At 31.9% G+C, this 23,124-nt stretch overlaps 2 protein-coding genes across 3 annotated transcripts in view; one reads left to right on the forward strand and one right to left on the reverse strand.

Annotated features, from left to right (window-relative positions):
• Ci (transcriptional activator cubitus interruptus) overlaps window positions 1-11,971 on the reverse strand; it is a 68,524-nt gene extending 56,553 nt beyond the window's left edge. Inside the window, exons 1-3 of one of the 2 annotated variants that reach the window (XM_074249098.1) lie at window positions 11,854-11,971; window positions 11,665-11,750; window positions 11,173-11,554 (exon numbers count right to left, since the gene is read on the reverse strand). In XM_074249098.1, coding sequence (XP_074105199.1) covers window positions 11,173-11,426 — 254 coding nt within the window. In that variant the 5' untranslated portion in view covers window positions 11,427-11,554; window positions 11,665-11,750; window positions 11,854-11,971. Of the gene's footprint in view, window positions 1-11,172; window positions 11,751-11,853 lie in introns of both variants that reach the window. The other variant, XM_074249099.1, reaches the window with a different exon arrangement.
• An 8,403-nt stretch (window positions 11,972-20,374) lies between these two features.
• LOC141530635 (uncharacterized) lies at window positions 20,375-22,856 on the forward strand. Its single transcript, XM_074247855.1, has 3 exons — window positions 20,375-21,711; window positions 21,888-22,472; window positions 22,659-22,856. The coding sequence occupies exons 1-3, from the start codon at window positions 21,540-21,542 to the stop codon at window positions 22,715-22,717; spliced, it is 816 nt and encodes a 271-aa protein (XP_074103956.1). The 5' UTR covers window positions 20,375-21,539; the 3' UTR covers window positions 22,718-22,856.
• Window positions 22,857-23,124: the final 268 nt, after the last annotated feature.

Here is a 23,124-nt window from a genome sequence, read left to right on the forward strand (position 1 = left end):
TCATGATTACTTAGAGGATGAAATGTAGCGATGTAGATGATAGATGAGAGCACACAGACCAAGAAACAGAAACACAAACAGTACCGATGATGGTGTCATCGTTAATCGTTAAGCTCATTTTATTTTAGGCATCAATCATTGGCAACTCATTGGAATAAAAAGAGGCAAAAACAAAAATGCTACTTTCTGTCTTATTTATTTATTTATTTTTTTTTTTTTTCAAACAAAAACATTTAAATCACACACAATTATCTTACATATCATTAATCTTGAGGTAAAAAAATAAAAGTATAAATTTTATTTTATTCTTTTTTTTTTTTTTTTTTTTTTACTATAAAATTATGCAAACTCTTATAATCCATGTTGGCTGTCGCTGGGTGATTCTTTGAAGCTTACAGCAACGATTCTGATGAAAGGCCCTCGTGGCGGATGGTTTAGTTTGACAAATGAACGTCCGAGTCATCTCTGGGACTGCTTTGCTCATACTGTACCTTGTATGAGAATTTTAAAATGAAATGAAAGACGCGAGGTAACCAACCGGAGAATAGAGATAAAAACGTTTTACGGAAGGTGTTATGTTCGTGCCCAAATCTCTTTCGGATTATATTATACTTTATATGAATTTCTGTAGTTGTAATTGTAGATGTAGTTGGTTCCTCTTTGGCTGAGCTGCAGACCGCGGCGACGAGTAGAATCTGTCCGTTTAATCCTGATTAATGCCTCTGCTCGCTCGCGTTAATGCTAATGCCGAACCACGCCTGGGTTCTGGAGCCAGTCCAGCCTGCTCTTCTTCTTATTATTGTATTAATATATTATTACATTACTCAGCTTTTATTGGTCAGCTACTATGCGCGATACACTAATTCAAGTGTCATGTGTGTTTATCAAATGTCTTGTATTATTAAAAATTTGAGTAATCCCTTGGCTTGAACGATTTGACGCAGGTGAAATTTAATAAATATTTTTATTTAATTTGGAGCATTGTCATTATTACTTTGTTTTTCATTTCAGATTATATTTGTTAACTCACTGATGTTAAGTAAGCGCATTTAATGCTAATTATCTATTTATTTGTGGGTATAGGGTGAAAGTTGAGGCCCAGGAAAGAAAAGAGGGTTTGGTTCTGTGACTTTTAAAAATTATTTTTCAGCCGCGACAAATTCATTTATGGTTTACAAATAAAGACGTCAGGGAGGATTAAATTTGTTGATTTTTGAAGGATGATTGTGTGAAAGTGTTAGAATGATTTTAAAGAATTTTTATGAGCTTAAAATAATTTTTTTTTTCTAATTTTTATCTTATTAAATTTGAGAATTAAAAGAGAAAAAATTGTTTTGTAATTTGAAATTGAATTTATGAATTAAATATTGGAGATACAAAATTTTTTCGGAAATTTAATTTTGAATTAAAAAGTTCTTTACCAATTTTATTAATTATTTTATGCAAAAATTAAATTAAAAAAATGATGTAATGTTTTAAAAATTCATTTTGTTAATTTTTATCCTTTAAAAAATAAAAAAAAAAAAATTTGAATATTGTAAATTATAAAATGAGTTTGATAACTACTTATTTAAGGTTTGAAACACCCTCGTTTGTCGACAATTTATCATGTTTTAAACTAACACGTGTCGGTGTCTTCATGAAGCATGTGTTTCTGACGAAGGAAATGAGGAAGGGAACTGCTCAGGCAAGAAAAGGATTAACTTGGAAAAATTGCTCAAGTAAAAGGCGATACCTAGGACGTGTCTAAGTATAGTGGAAAACCCGAGTTTAAAGCTAAACTCTGGATCTGGAAGATAGCAGCAGCGGAATAGAAGCTTAGAATGATGATCGCTAGGATACACACCGAGTAAAGATGAAATCAAAGCAGCGAATGAGGAGAAATAGGCTCGAAATAGAGAGAAAAGAGAGAGAGGGAGTGAAATTTGCCCGCGGGGCAAGCATCTGGCCGTAATTACTAAATTATCCTTGAATAGCGGCGTCCACTAGCTCAGGAGAATACCACAGAGATCTTATCCGCCGTATGATTTAAAACTTTTTTCTTCCGTAGCTTTAATGCCCTCAGACGAGAGAGAGAGAGTAAAGCCGTCAGAAAAACCATTATTGCTCTGTTATATTCGGTATTTTTTACTTCCCTTACTACTCTTTGTTACTTATTACTTCATGGGCTCTTAGATATCTTCCTCTTCGAGGGTCTAAGGTTACAGTCCACAATTACTTTTGTATTTATTTACATCCCTATCTCTTTATTTACTCCATTGCCCTCTTCTGATACTGTACTAATATATGAACTAACAAAGTTATGACTGGGTAGCAATTTGATTAATTTTAATAAAGCTAAAAAAATTTTAGAAAATTTTAATGTAAAGTAAAATTGTGAATTATAAATAAATACAATTTTGATTTATTAAATAGTGACTTTTGTTAAATTGCACTGTACTTTTTAACTATTGACATTTTTAAAGATATAAGCTCATTGTTGACAAGATAACAAAGTCAGTTCTTAATTATTGACATTTTTAAAGATTTAAGCTCACCCCGACCTTAAACTCATCAAGAGCTTTCATTTGAGTACCCACATGCATTTTTATATATTTTTCATATATACATATACATAATATACATAAATATATGAAAAATTTATGTGGGTACTCAAATGAAAGGTCTTGATGAGTGTAACATCGGGATGAGCTTATATGTTTAAAAATGTCAATAGTTCACAAGATACAAGGTAATTTCTTAGTTATGTATCTAAAGACAGAGCTTTTCTAATGCAGCCTAAATACCGAAAGATGTGAAATCCCATCATATATGGCCGTGGCCGGACATCGATATCAATATAAAAATCGAATGGGCCATAATGGGTATAATATAAGTTAAATATAAGGGTACATAAGACAAAAGAAAACAGAACGTATGGCAAGAACATGAAATAAATGTGCACGGATGATATAGAATTGAATGTATTGGCCAGCCAGAGGTTTCATTGTATAAAATCCGAGAGAGAGTTTGTCTGGGCTGGTTCACGGATGATGCATGATCGTGCCCGGCTCGCGGTGTACCTTCGTGCGCTACTCCGTTTGCAAACTCGTTGAGGCTAAGTCGAATCGTGGACTATACCGGGCCGGGGCTACAGGTCAACTTTTAAGATGGAGTTTTAAATATATATCCGCGATTGTATGTCTCAATGTCTGGTTTATTTAGTTGTTCGGAGCAAGTACATATGGAACTTACTTTTAGATTTTATATAAATTTCATTTTTTGCTGAGATTTATTTATTGATATCCAAGTTCAATTTTTTATCTTTAAAAACGTCAATATTTAAGAAAGTACAATGGAATTTAATAAAATTCATTATTTAATCAAGCAAAATTTTATTTATTTATAGTTCACAAGTCACAGCAGTCATCACTATGTGACTGGAAGGTTGCTAATTTTTTAATAATACTTTAATATGTTTGATAAATTTTTAATATCAATGGTGATAGTGCAAGAAAGTTAATAAATCCTCTAGATTGCTTAGAAATTTCTTGTCAAGATAATAAATCGATGAGTTGCGGTTGAAGTGATTTATGTTAATAAAATCATCAACCAGCGGATATAAGTATAATAACAATAATAAGGATAATTATAATGATAATGAGTAAGTGAGAGTATGATTGGAGAGAAAAGTTGCCAACAGGATAATCACACTCGAGTAGTAAAGAAGCCGCGAGTTATATATTCTTCCTCATCTTCTTGTTCCTCATCCTCATTCTCATTCGGTCTACTATATATAATAATATAATACGGTCTTGGTCTTGTTGTTACTCTGGCTCAGCCTTATTGCGATCGGGTTCTCGCACCTGACAAGAAGAAGAGTGGAAAAAGAAGACATGAAGACGTCGTCTCCTGCTGGGACGATGGGCTTGAATGTTGTGTCTTACTTGACACCGTCTACATACATACATCCATATATATATATGGCTATAGCTTATAGATGTATTTTTAAGTCAAGTTAAAGGTACATAAGAATACTTGAGATACTCACTACAAGTTACAAGTACTTTTGTGCAATAATTTTAATTTACATCGACAGGAATGCTTTTTATTTGGCTATAAATATTAACCTAAGAGTTTATCCGTCTCTGTTTAGTGTGTGTGTGTGTGTTTGGTGTACAATGTATATGCTGGAGATTTTTAGGGAGGAGGATTCGATGCGATTTTTATTTCGGATTTTTCTGGCGAGTCTTAAAAAAAGGGATAGAGTCATTTATGGGAGCCCGAGCGAAGATACTGCGAAGTGGTTTCAAGAGAAAAGATTGAGTTACCAAAAGATAATCGGATGCACGCCCAACCGTGCGGCAAAAGCATCCCAGATACGCTTCATATATATTCTTAGTTTATTTTTTATAAAATTTTATTATTGTTGTTATTATTATTATTATTAAGAAAAAAATTAATTTGTTTTTTTGTAAAAGTAATCGGACATTGACACGGATTTTATATTTAAATGGTAATGGATTACTTTAGCTGTTCAAACGTCTTTAGAATGGAGGACGGATTGTAAAAAAATATTATGTGTTAAAAGAATTAAAAAAATAATTAAAAGTATCGTAAAATTTTAATAGTTATTTTTCGACTCTGGTAAATGACTTCCGTCAGCTTGCCGTCATTAAGCTATTGACAGTGAATAAATTTTCTACTTTCATATTACTATATATATGTAATAATAATAATAATAATAATAATAATAATAATAATAATAATAATAATAATAATAATAATAATAATAATAATAATAATAATAATAATAATAATAATAATAATAATAATAATAATAATAATAATAATAATAATAATAATAATAATAATAATAATAATAATAATAATAATAATAATAATAATAATAATAATAATAATAATAATAATAATAATAATAATAATAATAATAATAATAATAATAATAATAATAATAATAATAATAATAATAATAATAATAATAATAATAATAATAATAATAATAATAATAATAATAATAATAATAATAATAATAATAATAATAATAATAATAATAATAATAATAATAATAATAATAATAATAATAATAATAATAATAATAATAATAATAATAATAATAATAATAATAATAATAATAAATGTATAAATATACATGTGTGAAAAAGGTATGTGCTATTTTAAAATCGACATTTTTATACGCGGATGCTTTTTACCCACTACTAATGGAATAGTTAGTTATCTTTACGATTATAAATAAGTCAAGAGCGCTGGAGGTTTTTAGTGTAAAAAATTTATTTACTGAGAAAAAATTCTTTTTTTATTGATCATTGATCATTGCTTCGAAAAAAAATGTATATTGCTAAATTAAGTTTAATTTTAAAACTTTAAAGTAATTTATTATCATCAATTAAGTAGGTTTAAGCTTCATTCAACTCTATTATGTTACAGTTCTTCCAATTTAAGTTCATTAAGTTCAATATATTTAAGCGGTAACAAAATAAATATTTTTATTATCAAAAAATTTATTTTTTTCTATGAAATTTGGATAATTAATTCTCAACACAATTGAAAAAAAAAAAAAAAGTGGGGTAAGACCAAAAATAAAATAACAGAGAATGTTCATTAAACTTTTTGGTCGGTCATGTTCCAATTGCTCACAAGGCAATTCAGCTTCATGAAGACGTTTCGACTTGTTGTCCGCATGTTCATCAAGAAGGATGTAATGTGTAATGTGTGGTGTGTGATGTGTTGGTATGTACTCGGGTAGTAATGGAGCGTAGTAGGGAAAGAAGAAAGCATAATACAAGACATAAGACACAAGACTTAGAAGTTGATGATGATAGTACATATAGCGGATGCAGTGATTCCTCTTATGTACTCTAAAGCTACATATATGCTTCAGCTTCTTATTTAATTCTGTCCTGCAAGATCTGAGTGGTGAATTCCAGACGCCACAACAACTCTGGTTTGTTTGGACAACTGGTATTATGAGATTTTACGTCAAGTTAAAACTTGGTACTCGGTAATACTATATTGATCTGACTTTTCCGGTTCAATTATATGTCAAAATTTTTTTTTATTATTTTTCAAGTTAAAAAAAATTTTTTTTTAATAAAAAATTGTCTTTTTCAATTTTTTATGGTCATAAAATTTTTATAAAAATTTTTCTTGAAGACAAAATTAAAAAAAAATTATTTTTAAAGTTGAAAAATTGAAAAAAAAATTTTTTTTCGATTAATTATGAATAAAAAATCATTTTTAAATTTTTTATGATAATAAAATTATAATAAAAATTTTTATTGAAGAGCTTAAAAAATAATTTTGACTAATCGCGACATATTTTAAATTAATGGGGTTTAATTATCAAACCATTAGCTCCTAGTGTTTATCTAAAAAATATGAAGTTAGGTAGCCTGACTAAATATTATATTATCTAAGGAAAAAAAAAATATATATGTATATAACAAGTATGAGACAATGAGCGCCACATGGCTGGCACATTTAGTTTCTCGAGATAAAATTTAAAGAGAAAAGTCTAACTACACTCCATCCCGTTTCCTTTTGGGCTCTCTGTTTCTTCAACACATCTACATACACCTACATTTAAATTCACATGGATTACACACATGTGTGTGCTGCATACACGTCAAAAATATATTATAATGTGTATATATTTCTTGTCAACATGAATCACACAGATGACAAGAGTACTACACGCACTGCAGAACTACTTATGTTCATACTGGTCCAAGCACCGTAACTTTCTGAGAACCGAGTCCTCGAGGATATCCTTTTGTATATGTATATTTAATTCCAAGGTACAGTGATTAAGCAGCGGGGTAGGTACAACACAACATGTTAAAACACTGAGCGCGAGCACGTGTCTGAATTTATCCGACGTTTTAATTCACCCTTAGGGATGCTTCAAAATCAAAGTTATCAAGTGTACCATCGCTTAATTGTCTCACCCGAGTAATTAAATCACGAGATTTAGATGTATGTTATTTTACAAGTGCCTTATTGTCGGGTTTAATTTAAAAAGCGTATTCTGAAAAAAACTGAAATTAAGTTTGATTTTTATTGGACGGATTGAGGTCGTCTCTCGCCGGTCGTTAAAAATAGCCGATATATGTTTTCGATGGAATAATTTGCTAAATAATAGAAATTATATGAAAAAAAATGTTTTGTCATTTAAAATTAATTTCTGATTACAGGATTGAAGATATGAAAAAATTATAAGAGAGCTTTTTTGTAGGAAATTAAATTCTCTCCAAAAAAGGCCCATCAATTTTATTTGATCTCTCATCCTTCAAGCAGAATTCTGATCTAAAATCTTAAAAAAAACTTTTTGGAGTAATCTAATAAACAAACTTATTTTTTAAAACTTGGAACCAAAATTTAAGATAAAATATCAAAATCTTTTGGTTATAGTCACAGTTTTTACTAAAGTAAAACTAAAACAACCAAACACTCTCTCAACCACAAGCTCCGGCAATAATTATCCAGGCTCAAACTCTCATGGCTGATTGTCTGGAGATTAATGAGGAGATAATTGAATGGCGCGAGTTTTTTACGCGTATTTACAAACACAAAGCCGGCGGATTGAGTTTCTCAGGCGTTTCTCCACTACTCGTATTATATCGCGCATCGATAGACCGTCAGGTCACGTCATTGTATATCGCGACGTATCATGCTCAAGCCTAAGTGCTGTACAGTACGGTATCGCGTGTCCTGTCCAACAATAAATACACATACATCACCCTGATATCTACATAAACAAATAAATAATATAAACGTAAACTCTGAGCTATGAAGTTACATTCTTACTCCTCACTCCCCCCCCCCCTCTCTTATTTATATTATTTAATTCTCACTCTCCGCTAAAAGTTTCTCTTTTGCTCCCCAGCCTTTATTTTATTTAACTTTATTTGTCTACGTTATGAATGCGTGGAATTTATCAATGGACGCGGTGGACTGATGATAAATCGCACGCCAAGGATCGTATCGCCGTCCATACTACACACTATATCCATACCGTACCCTCAAGACTCTTTATTTTATTTTATAATACGTACAAGTTTCCTTCTTGCTCTCTACTCTCAGCTCCAAGTTTGTTCCATTCCGAGCGGAGCATTATAATAATATTACATGCAGATACACATTTGTATTGTACAGTATGGTACTCAGACTCAAACTCAGATTCAGACTCGGGCTTTCTATTCTAACACCAGCAGAATCAAGTGGAAGGTGAGAGACCGATGATATCACGAGCTGAAGAAGCTACATAAAAGATTGACCGAGCACGGTAGCGCTCCACGATTCTCTGCTCGATATCGCGATCCCGGACACATTAAATATCATCTTTATTTGCTCATACTCTGACTCACACATGTAACTCCACATTTGAATATAAATAATAATTGCTATTGAAGATTCAATGCCAAAAAATTCTCCGAGAAAAATTGACCTATCATATTTCCATTCACAATTTGTGCTGGAAATTAAATCACATATAATGTGTGTGTTAATATAAATTGCGGGGCATTGTGTGGAAGTTTGATACCCATTCTCGATCTTGAAGAAATTTTAATCGGTTTTATATTATTCTATCGGGATAAAATGAAAATAAGAAAAATATGTTTTTTGTAGTTTGTATTCTGTGGACGGCTGTGTTTCAGCGGATGAGCAATAAAGATATTCATGAAGATGTAGACATGTATATATATGTGAGCTACAAGGGAATTCCCTTTATAAGATGGATATCTCCGTGGTTTTACGAGCAAACTTACACCCACGAGTCCCACTGGTATAACTCGCGTCAACTCGAGACATGGATCTTGTCAATAATTGTTTTTGTCGAGAGGAAAGTCAGATTTTTTGAGCAAGTGATTTATGAAAAAGGGGATTTGATTTTCTGTTCATACTTTTATTTGGAATATTTTAACTTTCAATTAGGTTCAGGAGAGAATATTTCATTTTTTCAAGAAAATAATTGAATCTTTAGTTTACTTAAAGCAAAAAAAATTTTTTAAATACTTTAAATTGGAGCAAGAAATTTAAAGAAAGTATAATTGTAATTTTAAAAAATTCAAAAAAAAAAATTGAATAAATTCGCTACATTAATAATAAAACAAACTCTTTGTTGTTTTAAAATATCAATGTATTCACTTTTCTCCTAGTTAAATATTACTATCATAAATTACAACTGGAAATTGTTATATAAATAAATACTGTATGCTACAACCTATTATGGACTCATATCAAATCTTTTGTATGCAAAATTAAACACAAATTTGTATTACTTAAAGCTCTATTAACATCTAATATTGACTTCACTATCAATGAATAAATAAATAAATAATTAATCATAGATTTTAGCATTTGCATAAATTTATCAGGAACAAAAGTCTTGAAATGGTTTGAAAAGTTTAAATTTTTCGTCAAATTTCTTCAACAGAATTTAACACAATATTGTATAAAGCCAATTATTTCCTAGACAATTTATATTTTGTTCCTCCCAACCGTTCAAAAATAAACGTTCTAATGGGAATAAAATTGCCGAGCTGTTTCGAGGACAAAAATACCCTCAATAGCAAAAATATCTCGGATAAAAAGTGCCGAGGTTGGACAAAGAGAAGAAAAGTTTAAATTTTGCCGTCGCTTCGTCAATCGCGTATTTAGTTTCAGTCCCAGCCTATAAACTTAGACACACATGCATGTAGATGGAGTGCAAAATAGTACTTGAACATACAGCCAAAGTAGAGTAAGCTGCTAAAATAAGTCCAAAAAGTAAAGCGCAACGCCCAATGGTTTAGGGTTTAAATAATCCGGTTGTTTTGTTAGCAGCGAGCCGAAAGCTGGCGCCTTAAATTTTCCTAACTGCAATAGTGATAGAGTAATGCAGTGTGGAGATGTTAATGTAGTTTTAGTATTAGTATGTAGTGAGGAAATAAATTTACCCCTCGGTAGCCACCGACAGGCATTCCGACGGTTGCCGCAATAACTCGAGGTGATTTTACGAGGTTTTACACGGACTATCTTCTCCTCATTCCTCGGAGATAGATCTGCTGAGTCTTGTTCTTCTCGGCGGATATGTCCCTATGAATTAACACCAGGCCGTGTGTCTTTTCGAGACTGTGGCTATCACTATGACTGCATCACTCTAACTGGTACTAGCGCTGGTACTTGGGGTTATAACGACGAGTTTGCACGTCATTTCACTATTTAAAATTCGCGAACGCGTTTATAGTCATTCCATCTGCTAAAACTCGCCTAAATCACCGATTCTTCATCCCATAATCCATTTAATTGACCAAGTGTACGTACACCACCCGACATTTACACAACTTTTTTTTTGCTAGACTCTGTTTGGTTATATTTCACAGCAGATTTACGTTTTCTCGTAAAAGTCGTTCTCTTGAATATTATTCAATGTTTTTATTACGCTGTTTTGTGTTTTGATTTGTTAAAAGATTTCTATTTAAAGTCATTAAATTTTTAATAAAAGATAAAAAATAAAACTATCAATTCGGTTATTTTCGATAAAAATTCAAAACATTGAATTATTCAGGACATAACACTTTTTCACGTATGTTATAAAAATTTAATGATATAGTTAAATTTACTATCTTGATTTGTATAACAAAATCGTTAAAAAATAGTTAAATTTGGTATTTAAAGTTTTATGACTTAACCTGCGTGAATTTATTAAAAGTCACTTTTTAACAGGTTGAAATATTTTTTTAATTTTTGTGAGTATTAGAAATTTTAATTTGCAAGATGTCAACACTTGAAATATTTAATTTTTACATTTTTGGGGAAACTAATCTGTTGATAAATTTAGTTTTTTATGAGTGTCAAAGTAGCATTAGACATTTTTTTGAATATTAAAAATCTTATTATCATTTTTTATAACTTTTAAATTATGAGACATCCAATTATAACTTAGAAAATTTTTTATAGCTCCAAAAATTAATATAAAAAAAATTAAAAATTATCAGATGACTTCTAATTAAAGTTTTATATTTTTTAATGTTGAATTTATCTGCATAAAATAATTAAAAGGAAAAATTCTATTGAAAGAAGTGAAATTGTAAACAAATTTCAAAAAATTGTCAGCTACTTTCACCTTATTTATAAAAATCATGCCTAAAAAATCTAAAAAAAACTTACGGATGCGGCGGTGGAGCATGAAAAGCGGCAGCAGCGGCGGCGGCGGCGGCCGCGTGATGTTCCCAGGCCGCGGTGACCGCTGGATGGGGTGGCGGGGGCGGTCCATGATGCGGATGAAACGGCGGTGGAGGCGGCCCGTGATGCGGATGAGGGTGAAAGGCCGCATGAAAGGCCGAGTGGGGGTGGTGCGGCGGGGGTGCCGGTGGCAGCAGGGAGAAGGCCTCCTGGTGGTAGGCCACCTCCTTCTCCGGCATCTTGTACTTAAATCCCAGCTTCCTCGTCAATCAAACTCGCTGATATATAAATTTCCATCCACCAGTAACAATATCAGGAATTGTCTCTCCGTTTGTTCATGATATTTGTCACCATTACATTATCAACACTGAAAAATTCAAAATTAAGTCTCAAAAACACTCGCAATAATTAATAATCAAGTCACTCCGTAATCCTGGAATTATCCATAATCGGAAGTTAAAATAATAAAATATTCACCTCACTTCACTTTTAAAAAATCCCGCCACTATTTCTTTAATTTATTATTTCTTCTTTTTCTATTTTTTTCGTTAATCCTTTTCACACTTAAACACAAAAATATTTTATTTATCAATTAATTATTTTTTTTTATTCTAATTAAAAGAAATTGGAGTTAATAAATAATGAAATAAAATTTAAAAAATGTACAAATTGTCACGGTGTTTATCCTCTGACGGGTATGGTGGTACTGAGTCCCTAGACCAAGAAGACATTCTGTGTTCTGTGTTGCGGCTCTGACGAGAGGGGTGCAAGAGCAAGAGTAAGAGGAAGAGCATCAGCACATAAGAGGAAGATGATGTGCAAGACGAAGAGCAAGTATAATATGTTTCCAGGCGTATTCGTACAGTGTAGTGCGTTTGCTTCCCGCGGTCGTGGTTGTGCAGTTCAAAAGTGGGCGTACGACTAAGCCTTAATATAAATATATATATATATATATATATATATATATATATATATATATATATATATATATATATATATATATATATATATATATATATATTTATAAATATAAACGAATATAGGGAACGTCGAGAATACAGAGTCTGTACAAACCGAGTTACCGATACCAAGTGAAGTTTATACTGTGTAGTAGTTACCGAGTTTGAGTAGAGGCGCTGGCGGAGAACTAAACGGAAAACTAAATAAGAGTAGAGCAGCTTTGGTCATTCCTCATTCCGGTATAAGCGCTGCAAATCACTGGAGGGGGGCGCTACTTGCTGGTGGGAGAAGATCTGGTGAAGAAAACGGGAGCGAGAGAGAGAAGAGGTGGTGAGTGAGTAACGAGGAGGGGGCAATTGCCACGAGAACGCGTGTCAGCTCGACAACTCAACTAGCACCCCGGCTTTCTATTATTGCTCTCTTCGTCCTTCGAGCTCTGCTTTGCGGATTATATTGGTGTGTTAGTCGGATCGAGTTTGTATGAAGATATATGGATGGGAGGTTATCTTCTTGGTATGGAGATGTTAGCTCGTTTGGTGGATTTCTGTTTAGAAATTTATTTATCTTAGGTACAATGACCGATCTATTATTCCCTGGCTAGAAGAAGATGTCTCTGATTGTTTTTGTTGATATTGAGTTTCAAGAGCTGACGGATTTATTGGCAAGATTTATGATTTTTTGACGGTGTTGAAGACGTTAGGGGAGAAATTTTTTTTTTATGATTTTTAGGCTGGTTTTAGAGAAGAAATTTTGGTTTGGAGTTGGCTAATTGAAAGACTAGATGATTGATAAAATTAGTTATATTAAAATGATGAAATTAAGAGATATTTTATTATTTTTTAACAAATAAATTACAGCAAGAATTTATTTTTAAAATTTTGTTTTTAGATTTTCCAAAAGTTATAAATTTTTATAAAAAATTTTCAAATATCTGCTATAATTCCAATCTCATTAATTTCTATATATAATACACAAAATATTGTAGAAATTTGTTGTAAAATTTAAGTTAGAATAAAAAAAAATTTTTTTTCAACTAAAGCATTAGTTGTCAAATAAAAGCTAATGAAAAGATCTCATAAAAAGATTTGAATAAAATAAAATAAAATTTTTTGCTGATTACTTTGTATTATTTCTTTAGAAATTTTTTTATGTTTTCTTATGCTTTTCTATTAAAAACTTATTTTAGTGACATTTCTTTGTAACATTTTCTTCTCAAAAGCACGAGTATTCTTTTTTCAATATAAAATTTAAAGATCTGACTCTTTCTAAGATTTAAAGATTGACCAGTGGTCATATATTTATTTTAGCTCTAAAATGTGTATTCAAGAACAAATTTTACACCACTGGAAAATTTTTCAATAGTGACAATAACATATAAAATCCTTAATAAATATTTAATGCAATGCTGTAAAATATTTACAAAAGAAATTTTATATGATTCTGCAACTGTTTGAAATAAATAAATTTTTATTTTCAATAAAATTTTTAACTAACCGCAGTCATAAATTAAAAAAAATAAAGTGTAATTAATTATGGAGTAAAACAATTTGTTTAATTTTTAGAGGACTGAATGTACCTGAGAAATCCACTTAAAAAATTAACTGAAAGACCGGAAAGAACAGTAGAGGTGACATTCCAGCTTCAATAAAAGAAAAATAAAACTAAAAAGAATCAAGCAATTTCCGGTGGTCACATCTAGATTTAAAAAGAAAAAAAAAAGAAGAAAAAAGAAATCTTTTCTGAAAGCTGTCCTCTGTCAACGCGACTCCTCCCGTTTTTCGCAGTTAACTTGTACGGACCTCATATAAATGCTCAGCAGCGTCGGTGGGTCGCCAGCAAGACGGCAGCGGCGTCTGGCTGGTAGTTTTTCATGAACACGTGTGGGCCTGGGTATAATCACCACTTGTTTAACAGTTGCGTTGACACGGGTTCCCGTAACGTTTGTTAAAGAGCGGAAACTGTAAGCAAACTTCCCCTGGTAAGACAATGCGGATCGAATTTCGCTGTCAAAGCTCTGCTGAACTCGTACTGCACGGTGGTGCAGATGTAAAAGATGCACCGAGATGGATCTTCACTGTCTTACTATTATTATTAACGCGGCGCACAAACAGTCACTGCATATCATGTTCTTTAAATAAGTTTAGCCAAAAGTTTTAAATATGCGGTCCTGCAGAGCAGAGAAGAACGTACCAGTCGACTTAACTGCATCGGTTTACTATCAACATGTGTTTGTCCGTTCGAACAAACTGGTTTATAACATCAGTTTGCTTGTAAAATCATTAATTTCATTTTTTTATCCAGCCTTTCATTATACGCAATGACAACCTACCACATCTATAAACATATTTACAACAGGAATAATAAACAGACTCCTTTTAATCGATTAATTTCATATTATCTTCATTATTATTATTATTTTTTTATAGATTACGTGTATTCATAATTCATAAGGTTATTTTGACCTTTTATTCAACGTTATATGATGGATTATTAAATTAATATGCGGTTTATTTATTTATCCCAGGATATCTCAATTAAAAATTCTCAAAAAAAATGTAATATTCATGTTTTATAGAACTGTTTTTTTTTTTCAGATAAATTTTTTACTGAAGTACATACTGACAAAATTAAAAAGAAAAAAATTTTGAGCCAAGTAAAATTAAGAGCAACTTATCAATTCAAAATTTTTTTTCTTAAATTAATTTTTATTTTTTTAAAATCAGGGAAAAAAAATAAATTTTATAGTTCAAGAAGTTTTCTGCTTAATTTTAAAATAAAAAAACATTTTTTTCTAAGTCAAGGTAATTTTTATAAAAAATTTAGAAACCAGATTGCAAATCAATAAATTCTAAAAATTAACATCAGAATACCCTAATTTGAGATCCACATGATACACAACGATCCAAGACAGACTAAAATCCAGATTAGCCATAACAAGCTGCGCTGTTGCCGGATGACTGCGTAGCTGTGGTGGAGCCTGATGAGCACATAAGTGTGGTGTATTTTTTTCATTGACACCGGATTACATGGGAGAGAACTACGTCTCCTCACAATAATAATAATAATCATCATCATCATAATTATAATGATAATAAAGAGCAGAAGTATCATCATCATCGCAGCAGCTCAGCCAGCATCAGTGACCACTTTTTATTAGCCAGCGGACACGCAATGCAATGCCAGACTGATTGGCCGCGTCTTTGCGGGAGTTTCATGGGTTTTTGTCACCGGCATTTTCCTTTCCAGCGGTGGAGCGCCTTTTATTTACTTATGCCTGAACTTATACCTTGAAAAGCATATTGGAGCACTCATACAAGATAAGACGTCTGTTTTTGTTGTAAATATACAATCTTATATAGAATATAGGCGGATTCTTGCTCTTGCTTGCTCAGTCGCTGGTTATTATCTTTTTTCCTCTGCTCTTAATCTTTTATTTTCTCTTTTCTCTTTCATGTGTCTCAGCCTCAGTCTCAGGTCTTGGTTCAGCAGATGAGAGGACTTGGCTGAGAACCAGTTCGGGACACGGATAAATGAGTAGTAGACAAAGACCACGGACTGGAGTATAAGTACAGTCCCAATGTGTGCAACTGGCAAGAGAGAGAGAGACCCTTGATATCTTCCTCGCTGTCGTCGCGTACAAGCGAAAGGTCTCAACTCGCGATGCGGTCCAATTAGGGCGCGGTCCATTTAGAAAGAAACATCCGGTGTGCCTTGCACTAAATGGAACTCGGGAGTCTCACGAATCTGGCAAACTGTCGCTTCGCGCGCTCCTATTGGTCATCCAAAGCTTACACCGCGGTTATCTCCCCGCTTACAAACCCTCCCTGGTCCTTCCTCTCGTCGACGGTAATTAGGTTGCCCAGCAAGACACTACAGGCTTCTTCACCGGCTTTGTAGCACGCTTTCATCAAAAGTTGACGGATCAACAGATGTGAAGAAAATGACAGAACTAACTAGGCTTGTTTTACTCAATAGGGTTGAAATTGTCATTTTTTTTTTTTTTTTTTTATTTTTATGTTTATCAAAACAATATTTTTTAATTCAGTAGAAAAATAAATTTTTAAATAATTATCATGCAAAACTTGAATATCCCTCAAAAATATTTTATAAAATAACCACATAAAGTAAAATCAAGTCATAATAGACCAAATCAATCGAAAAATTTTAATATATAAAAAATTATACCAAATAAATGGAAATAAATGAGCAGATCAATTCATATTACATAATAATTTTTCGAGGTATGTTCAAATTATTTGAAATTAATAAAAAGTTGAGAATAATAGAGTTTAATTAGTTAATTTCATAAATCATAACCCCATAAATCATGATTGGTTTTTTAAGAACTTGAAATTATTCACACGTAAAAAAGAAAAATGTCAAAATTATATTATAAATAGTAACAAACGCCGCTTCGTATAAAAAACTAGACAAATTGTAGTCTGAAATAACATTTTTATAAATTTAAATCTTAAATGTTAATTTTCAGAGCTTTCAATGTAATATCAATTCAGAAGTAATTACTGCGCGTTCGTGGTAAATATTTAGTAAAGATTAATTTTTAATAAAAACTTGACACATTTAATTGCGTCGAGTAAATATTTAATAATTGTAAAAAAAAGAAGATGTGAGTTTTGACTACATAAAATTGATAAATAGGGACATAATTAACTAGTTTTACCCAAAAATATCATAAATATCATTAAAAACTAAACCCAGCTTAAAATTTGAAAGAAACGAGGACATATTCTGATAAACCAGAACGGATGGTAACCCTAAAATCAGCTTGACTCAACTCTTTCATCTCTCTTTCCCTCGGTTCTCTTTATTCCCAACGAAAATCGGCAAAATAATGAGCCAAAGGTGGACCCGAGTGTTTTATTGCCGGGGAAGTGAGAAACGACAAAGCTCTTTCTCATATTGACGACTCGAATGTGAGATTTGATTGTGTGTTTATTTCTTAGAGTGCGGAGTCTGCTTGGCTGCCGACTAATGTAACCAATGTTGGCCGTCAACGATTAACCGTTGAGAGAAGCAAAGAGGACCGAGGAGAACCAGAATGAGAAAGAAAGAGAGGATGATTCTTGTTCTTTCTCGGGCACCAACGAGCCGACGGCCGGTGGTTAATGACTTAACTCTATATGCACTTGGTCCAGTCCGGTCGCTGGTCCCTCTCATTCGAGCGGCGTTGATTATTAGGTCCCAAAACCCGAACAGACGATTATGGGCACAAGGGCGCGTGTGAGACATTTCAGGAGAAGAGAAAAGTGTGGGCGATTACGACTCTATTCTCAGTAACAGCACCAGCTCCGCTGTTATTGTCTGATGACGGCTCACTAAACACTAATACACACTTTCATCTCAAAGTCACTCTCCGACTACATATATGTTTTACATATGGTATTATTTATGTCGGAGGATATCAACTACAATCATTATTCTAATGTGTTTAATCGATCAGAGAAATTTGATGTTATTTTTTACCGCGATACTGTCGGAGTAGTTTGGGACACGTGTAGATACAATGATAGAAAAATTAATATGATCTAAGAGAGAAAATCTTGGACCAAGAGAGCCATTTTGAAAAATTTCAGTCTTGAATTTAGCAGAAAAATTTTTTATTTTATAAAATTTGCTTTATTTAAATAAATTTTATGTAATTCAAGACTTTTTTAATTTCGTCGATTTTCCTATCAAAAAATAGTTTATTTTTAAAAAAAAATTCCTAAAAAAGCTAAATTTTATTTATTTATAGTTCACAAGTCACATAGTGACTGCAAGTTTTTTTAAATTGAAATTTTCCAAAAATGAAGCTATAAATTTTAGCAAAAATTTTTTTTACTGAATTTTTTATTTCAGTTTTAGTAAAAAAAAAAATTAATTGATATTTTCAAATTTTTTATCTTTTCAAAGTTGAAAAAATATTTTTATACACTCAGATTAATTCTAATATATTGTTCAGTTAAATTAATTGTTCCGTTAAAAATCGTTTTAACATGAAAAAAACGTATATTTATAAATTCCCCAGGTAAGAAATAAAATCTGAAACTAAAATAAACGAGTTGGCATATAATGTTCCATCCTCGTTCGTCCGATAAAGCCGAGTGGAGCTAAGCGTTTCGAATCGTCATCAATACTGTCGTATTGGATGTCTCACTCAAGCTTTTAAGATCTTGTGTTTCGCGAAAGTAAAATAATATGTCCCGAGAAAAAAAAAGCGGACCGCCTGGGACATAAAAAACTAATTAACTCCCACGCGAAAGATCTTTATTTCTTATATTATTCGCCCAAAATCGATTTTCTCCTTAAAGTTTGGAGCTTAAGTTATTGGCGATGGAGTGCATTAATGCACCCATACTATTATACACAAGCTTGTGAGAGCGAGTCTGGCCCTTTGGGTCCGCGAAAACCACCGCTGGTCCCCTTTGTCCAGAGTGGGGCAGCCAATGACGTCCTGAACCCTTCCACCTCGGTACCTGTTGGTCAGATAAATCCCCTCCACACCCAGCACCCAAGTTATCCTTCTACACCCGGTCCTACCGCTGATGATGATGATGATGACGCTTTTTACCTAGTCGCCTAATCTGGAGGCTTTGATCTGCCGATTTTGCCAAAATTTCAGAGGTTATCTTCATTTCAATGACGGGTAGCCGCGAATTTATCATCTTCTCTGCTAATATCTTTGTTTGTTAATCACCCGAGGAAGATAATAAAACTCAATTGTTATTTTTAAGACTATAATTTTGGACCGAGATAAAAAATTATAAAATAATTCAACGTTTTATTCGTAATAAAAATAATTTTTAAATTGATTCTGTGGTAAAAAAAATTTACATTGTAACTTTTTCTCAGAACCGCATTACTGACAAAAAATATTTTTGATAAAACATTATCTAACTTAATTAAAGAGAAAAAATTTTGAAACAGAGATATTTTAAAGTTTCATCATTTTAAATCAAGATAAAAATTTATTGAACAAAAAAATCTTAATTGAGTAGATTTTTTTGTTTTTTAGGATTAGTTTAATTTTTTTATCAGTGTACAAGCTTTCTAAAAAGTTGATTTAAAAACTAAAAATCACTTGAGATTTTATCTGATTAAAATGTTTTTTGAAACTGTAATTTGTTCATCATTTATCTTTTTTTTTTATGTGTGACAGTCAAAATTTTAAGTTGAAAATTCATATCATAAGTTAATACATTATTTATTCATTTATTTTATAAATAAATAAATAAAATAATAAATTACTTTGATTAAAAGGCAGTAAATTTTTCTTTTAATGATTAGTAATTTTTCAATTTAAATTGACTCTTGTTAATGATGTAACACCCCCAATTTTTCCTTAAGAAATTATATCCAAAGTAAAGAAACGATTATCTCAAAAAAAATTGCTCCGAACTCTAAAATATTATTTAGACTCAATAACTTCTCGGGAACCACCCTATAAATTAAAAGATTACCATGTTATGTAGGTTGTAAATAAATAAGTACACACATATAAAGATGTAGCCGGCGCAGAGTTTGGTATGTGAAATGCATTATTCTGGGCCCTAAAACCCGAGGCGTGGTTTCTTCCCAGAAATTCAAGTGTATGAGGAGTTTCTGTAAGCGGGAGGGCATCAAGGAACATAACACGGTGATCGCAAGTTTTAGTTTTAGTTTTAGTTTTAGTTTGTGAGTGTAAGTTGTAAGTAAGTCAACTAGTTGTGTTGGCCCAGAGCAGATTTCTCAGCCCCCCCCGTGGTCAAAGCTCATTAACCGAGAGGAGGCATCTCTGGTCTCTCTTCGAACGTCTTTGAAGCTAGTATGGAAAATATATGAAGCATATAGTAGGCCAGATGCTATACAATACGCCTAACACACAATCTTAACAACCAAGCTGGCTGTTTTAGTATTGAAGTATTATATTGGATTCTCTGCTCATCAGCATCTGAGGATCGAACGAACCCGCCGCCGTTGAAGCCGCCGCCGTTGGCGTGACGTGCGTGCGCGCCGTCATCCTCCCGTTCGTCTCTGGGCCCAACCGCTCATCAGGTAGGAAAGGAGCCGCCTGGACCGACACGCAGGGCGCTAGCTCTTGTTCCTATATATCGACTTCATCCTCATCTTCATCTTCAACCTATGATACTTACACATTTACACTCATTTTAACTTTAACTTTCAGGCTTTGAAAATATAAAAAATATGTAGACAGCAATATTATATATGCTTTAGGGTGATTCAAAAAAAAAGAATATTTTTTTTTTCGTTTGGTACTCTGAAAAATAGGTTCCTAGACACCTCTAAGAAAGCCTCTCCAAGCATGAGTTCTTAATTGTAACGGGAAGGTCCTCCTTCTTACAGTTTTCTATTTTTTCTTATTATCAGATAGAAAAATTTATATCTCGCTTCCAACTACTTGAAAAAATATCTTGTTCCTTAGATTTTGTAGGAAATTGAATGCTCTACAAAAAAGGTCTCTTACGATTTTTTCGTAAACCCAACCGTTTAAAAGATATTAACGGTTAAAGTTTGATTATTTTTGGGAAAATTTTTTATTTCTTATGAATTTTATAACTCAATGAAAAAAATCATTATGAATGATGAAACTCATAGTTTTGTAGGAAATTTACTGCTCTATAAAAATGGTCTCTTATGATTTTTCGATCAAGTTGAGCGTTTACGAGATATTCATCGTCAAACATCAATGCATATCAATTTTTCTAGTTTTTGATCAATAATTCGAAAAATTTCAATTTATTCTGTGAGTTTCAAGGAAATTTAGACAAATTTGAGTTTTTATTATAAAAGCAACTCCTATAGATGTTTTCTGTTCAAAAATTCATTTGAAAGTTTTTATTCTAATAATATTTTTTTAAATTTTATCTTTAATAATTTAAAATCTTAATCGCGTTGTCATTTATTATTATGAAATTTGTTCAGTGCGTATTTTTAATTTGTTTTTCACAAAATATACATAAAATTTTCGTTCGAGGGGATTTTTGTTTTGAATTCCATTTCTTCTTCTGTTTGTCTTCTGAAACTAACGCCATCTATGTTTTTTACTCTCAACTATCTTCAGTATCTACCCATTTAATACCGTATTTTCAGTGTTCCTAAAACTGATCATCTTGAATACGTAATAAAATAATTCATTTTAAATAAGTCTTATAATCATCACATAAATTTATTTATCATCAATTAACCTACAATGAATAAAGAAATACGTTTTATCGGAATACCTCTACAAAGAATTTCGGAACGTAAGTTACCAAAAGTGAAAGAGGTTATGCGTGTGTTTTTCTACCAACTTAAAATTTTAAAGTATTCAATCAAACAAAGTGCTAAAAATTCAGTTGACCAAGTTATTGAACTGTGGAGAAAAAATTAGATTCCAACTAGTGGAGCTCCTAATGCAGTCAAAAAATTTCTTCGCTATTGTGAGCGAAAAATCCTTAAAAGTGCTTGATGATAATATTAGAAAGTTGTATTTGGATCAAAAATTCGGTACCCATAAAGAGATTCTTTCTAATAATGTACCTGTATCAAACTTAACCACAACTATGATGGGAATAGATGAGAGTAGTAAGTATCTGAGATATTTAATTATTATAAAGTCAAGTAGTAGTGTAACTTTTCATAGATGACTAGATGACATTTGACTAGACAATTTTTGGAGTCCTTTCTTAATTATTTGTCATCAAAATGAATAAATTCTATACATTTTCTTCGTTTAATTTATAAAACAGATCTTATTCCAGACTTAGATCAACCGTCTACCAGTCATGCGATTGTTCCAAGTGAAAAATCAGAGTCGTTCTCTACGTATACATTAAGTGGAGTTACAAATTTTGGATCTGATTCAGAGTATGAACCTCCAATTCCGACAAAACGAGCAAAACTTGATGTCTTAACTCCTGAAGTCATTTTTGGACTCGACCGAGCTAATGTCAGCAGTAGAAATGCGATGTTTATTATTGCTCCGGTTTTACTAGCAGTAGGTATTAAAATTAAAGATACAACGCTCAGTTATAGTTCAATTCAACGAGCTCGTATGCTTCAAAGAGAAGACATTGCTAAAGGACTTAATGACAACTTTAAGACACACGATAAATACGTTGTGCATTGGGACGGAAAAATGCTGAATGACCTTGTTGGATCAAAATCTGTGGAACGGCTACCAGTTATTTTAACTGCATTTGGTACCGAACAATTACTTGGGGTTCCAAAAATGAATTCTGGGACGGCAGACAATCAAACATCAGCCATTTTATCGACATTGAGTGAATGGGGTATTACTAATTATGTTAAGGCGATGTGTTTTGACACGACGGCAGTTAATACAGGTAACTTATCAATGATAATTTAATCTAAAAATATTTAATTATTAACGTTCTAATTTAATTTTTATTGCTTACTGAATTTCACTTTTGAAATTATTGAGAATTATTTACTCATTTGGATTTTAAATATAATCTACAATTTGTTGAAAATATTAAATTTAACGATAGTTATCTATTTTCTTTATACAGGAATTCATAACGGTACATGTAAGGCAATTGAAAAGACTTTGGGAAGAGAGTTAATCTAGTTACCATGTCGTCACCACATTTTTGAGATCATATTGAGAAGTGCATTTGAAGTATATTGGCCTGTGTCATCTGGGCCAAACGTACCAATGTTCGGAAGATTTAAAAAATCATGGGATGAAATAAATAAAACTAATTATAAATCGGGAATTGAAGATACTGTTGTTGCTGATATCATTTTGGATAAAAAAATGAAATATCTAGTTTAATTGCACAATCCTTACAGGTATGATTTAACTGCGATTTTAAGAAAAAAATTTTCTTGTTTCTGACAAATTTTTAATTGTTTTTGATAGTTACTACAACCCCGAGATGACTATAAAGAATTGTTGGAATTGTCGTTGATTTTCCTTGGAGAAATGCCTCAAGAAGAAATTTTTTTCAAACGTCCTGGTGCAATTCATCATGC

Source organism: Cotesia typhae, unplaced genomic scaffold (genome assembly GCF_013202065.1).
Source record: "Cotesia typhae breed Kobodo isofemale line unplaced genomic scaffold, CoteBio_Ctyphae contig_5, whole genome shotgun sequence".
NCBI lineage: Eukaryota > Metazoa > Arthropoda > Insecta > Hymenoptera > Braconidae > Cotesia > Cotesia typhae.

Bases quoted from the DNA above. Each gene is read 5' to 3' on its own strand.
- LOC141530635 (XM_074247855.1), top strand. From the start codon at position 21,540: ATGCAGTCAAAAAATTTCTTCGCTATTGTGAGCGAAAAATCCTTAAAA. The intron at 21,712-21,887 runs GTAAGTATCTGA...ATCTTATTCCAG, and splicing joins GATGGGAATAGATGAGAGTA to ACTTAGATCAACCGTCTACC. The intron at 22,473-22,658 runs GTAACTTATCAA...TTCTTTATACAG, and splicing joins CACGACGGCAGTTAATACAG to GAATTCATAACGGTACATGT.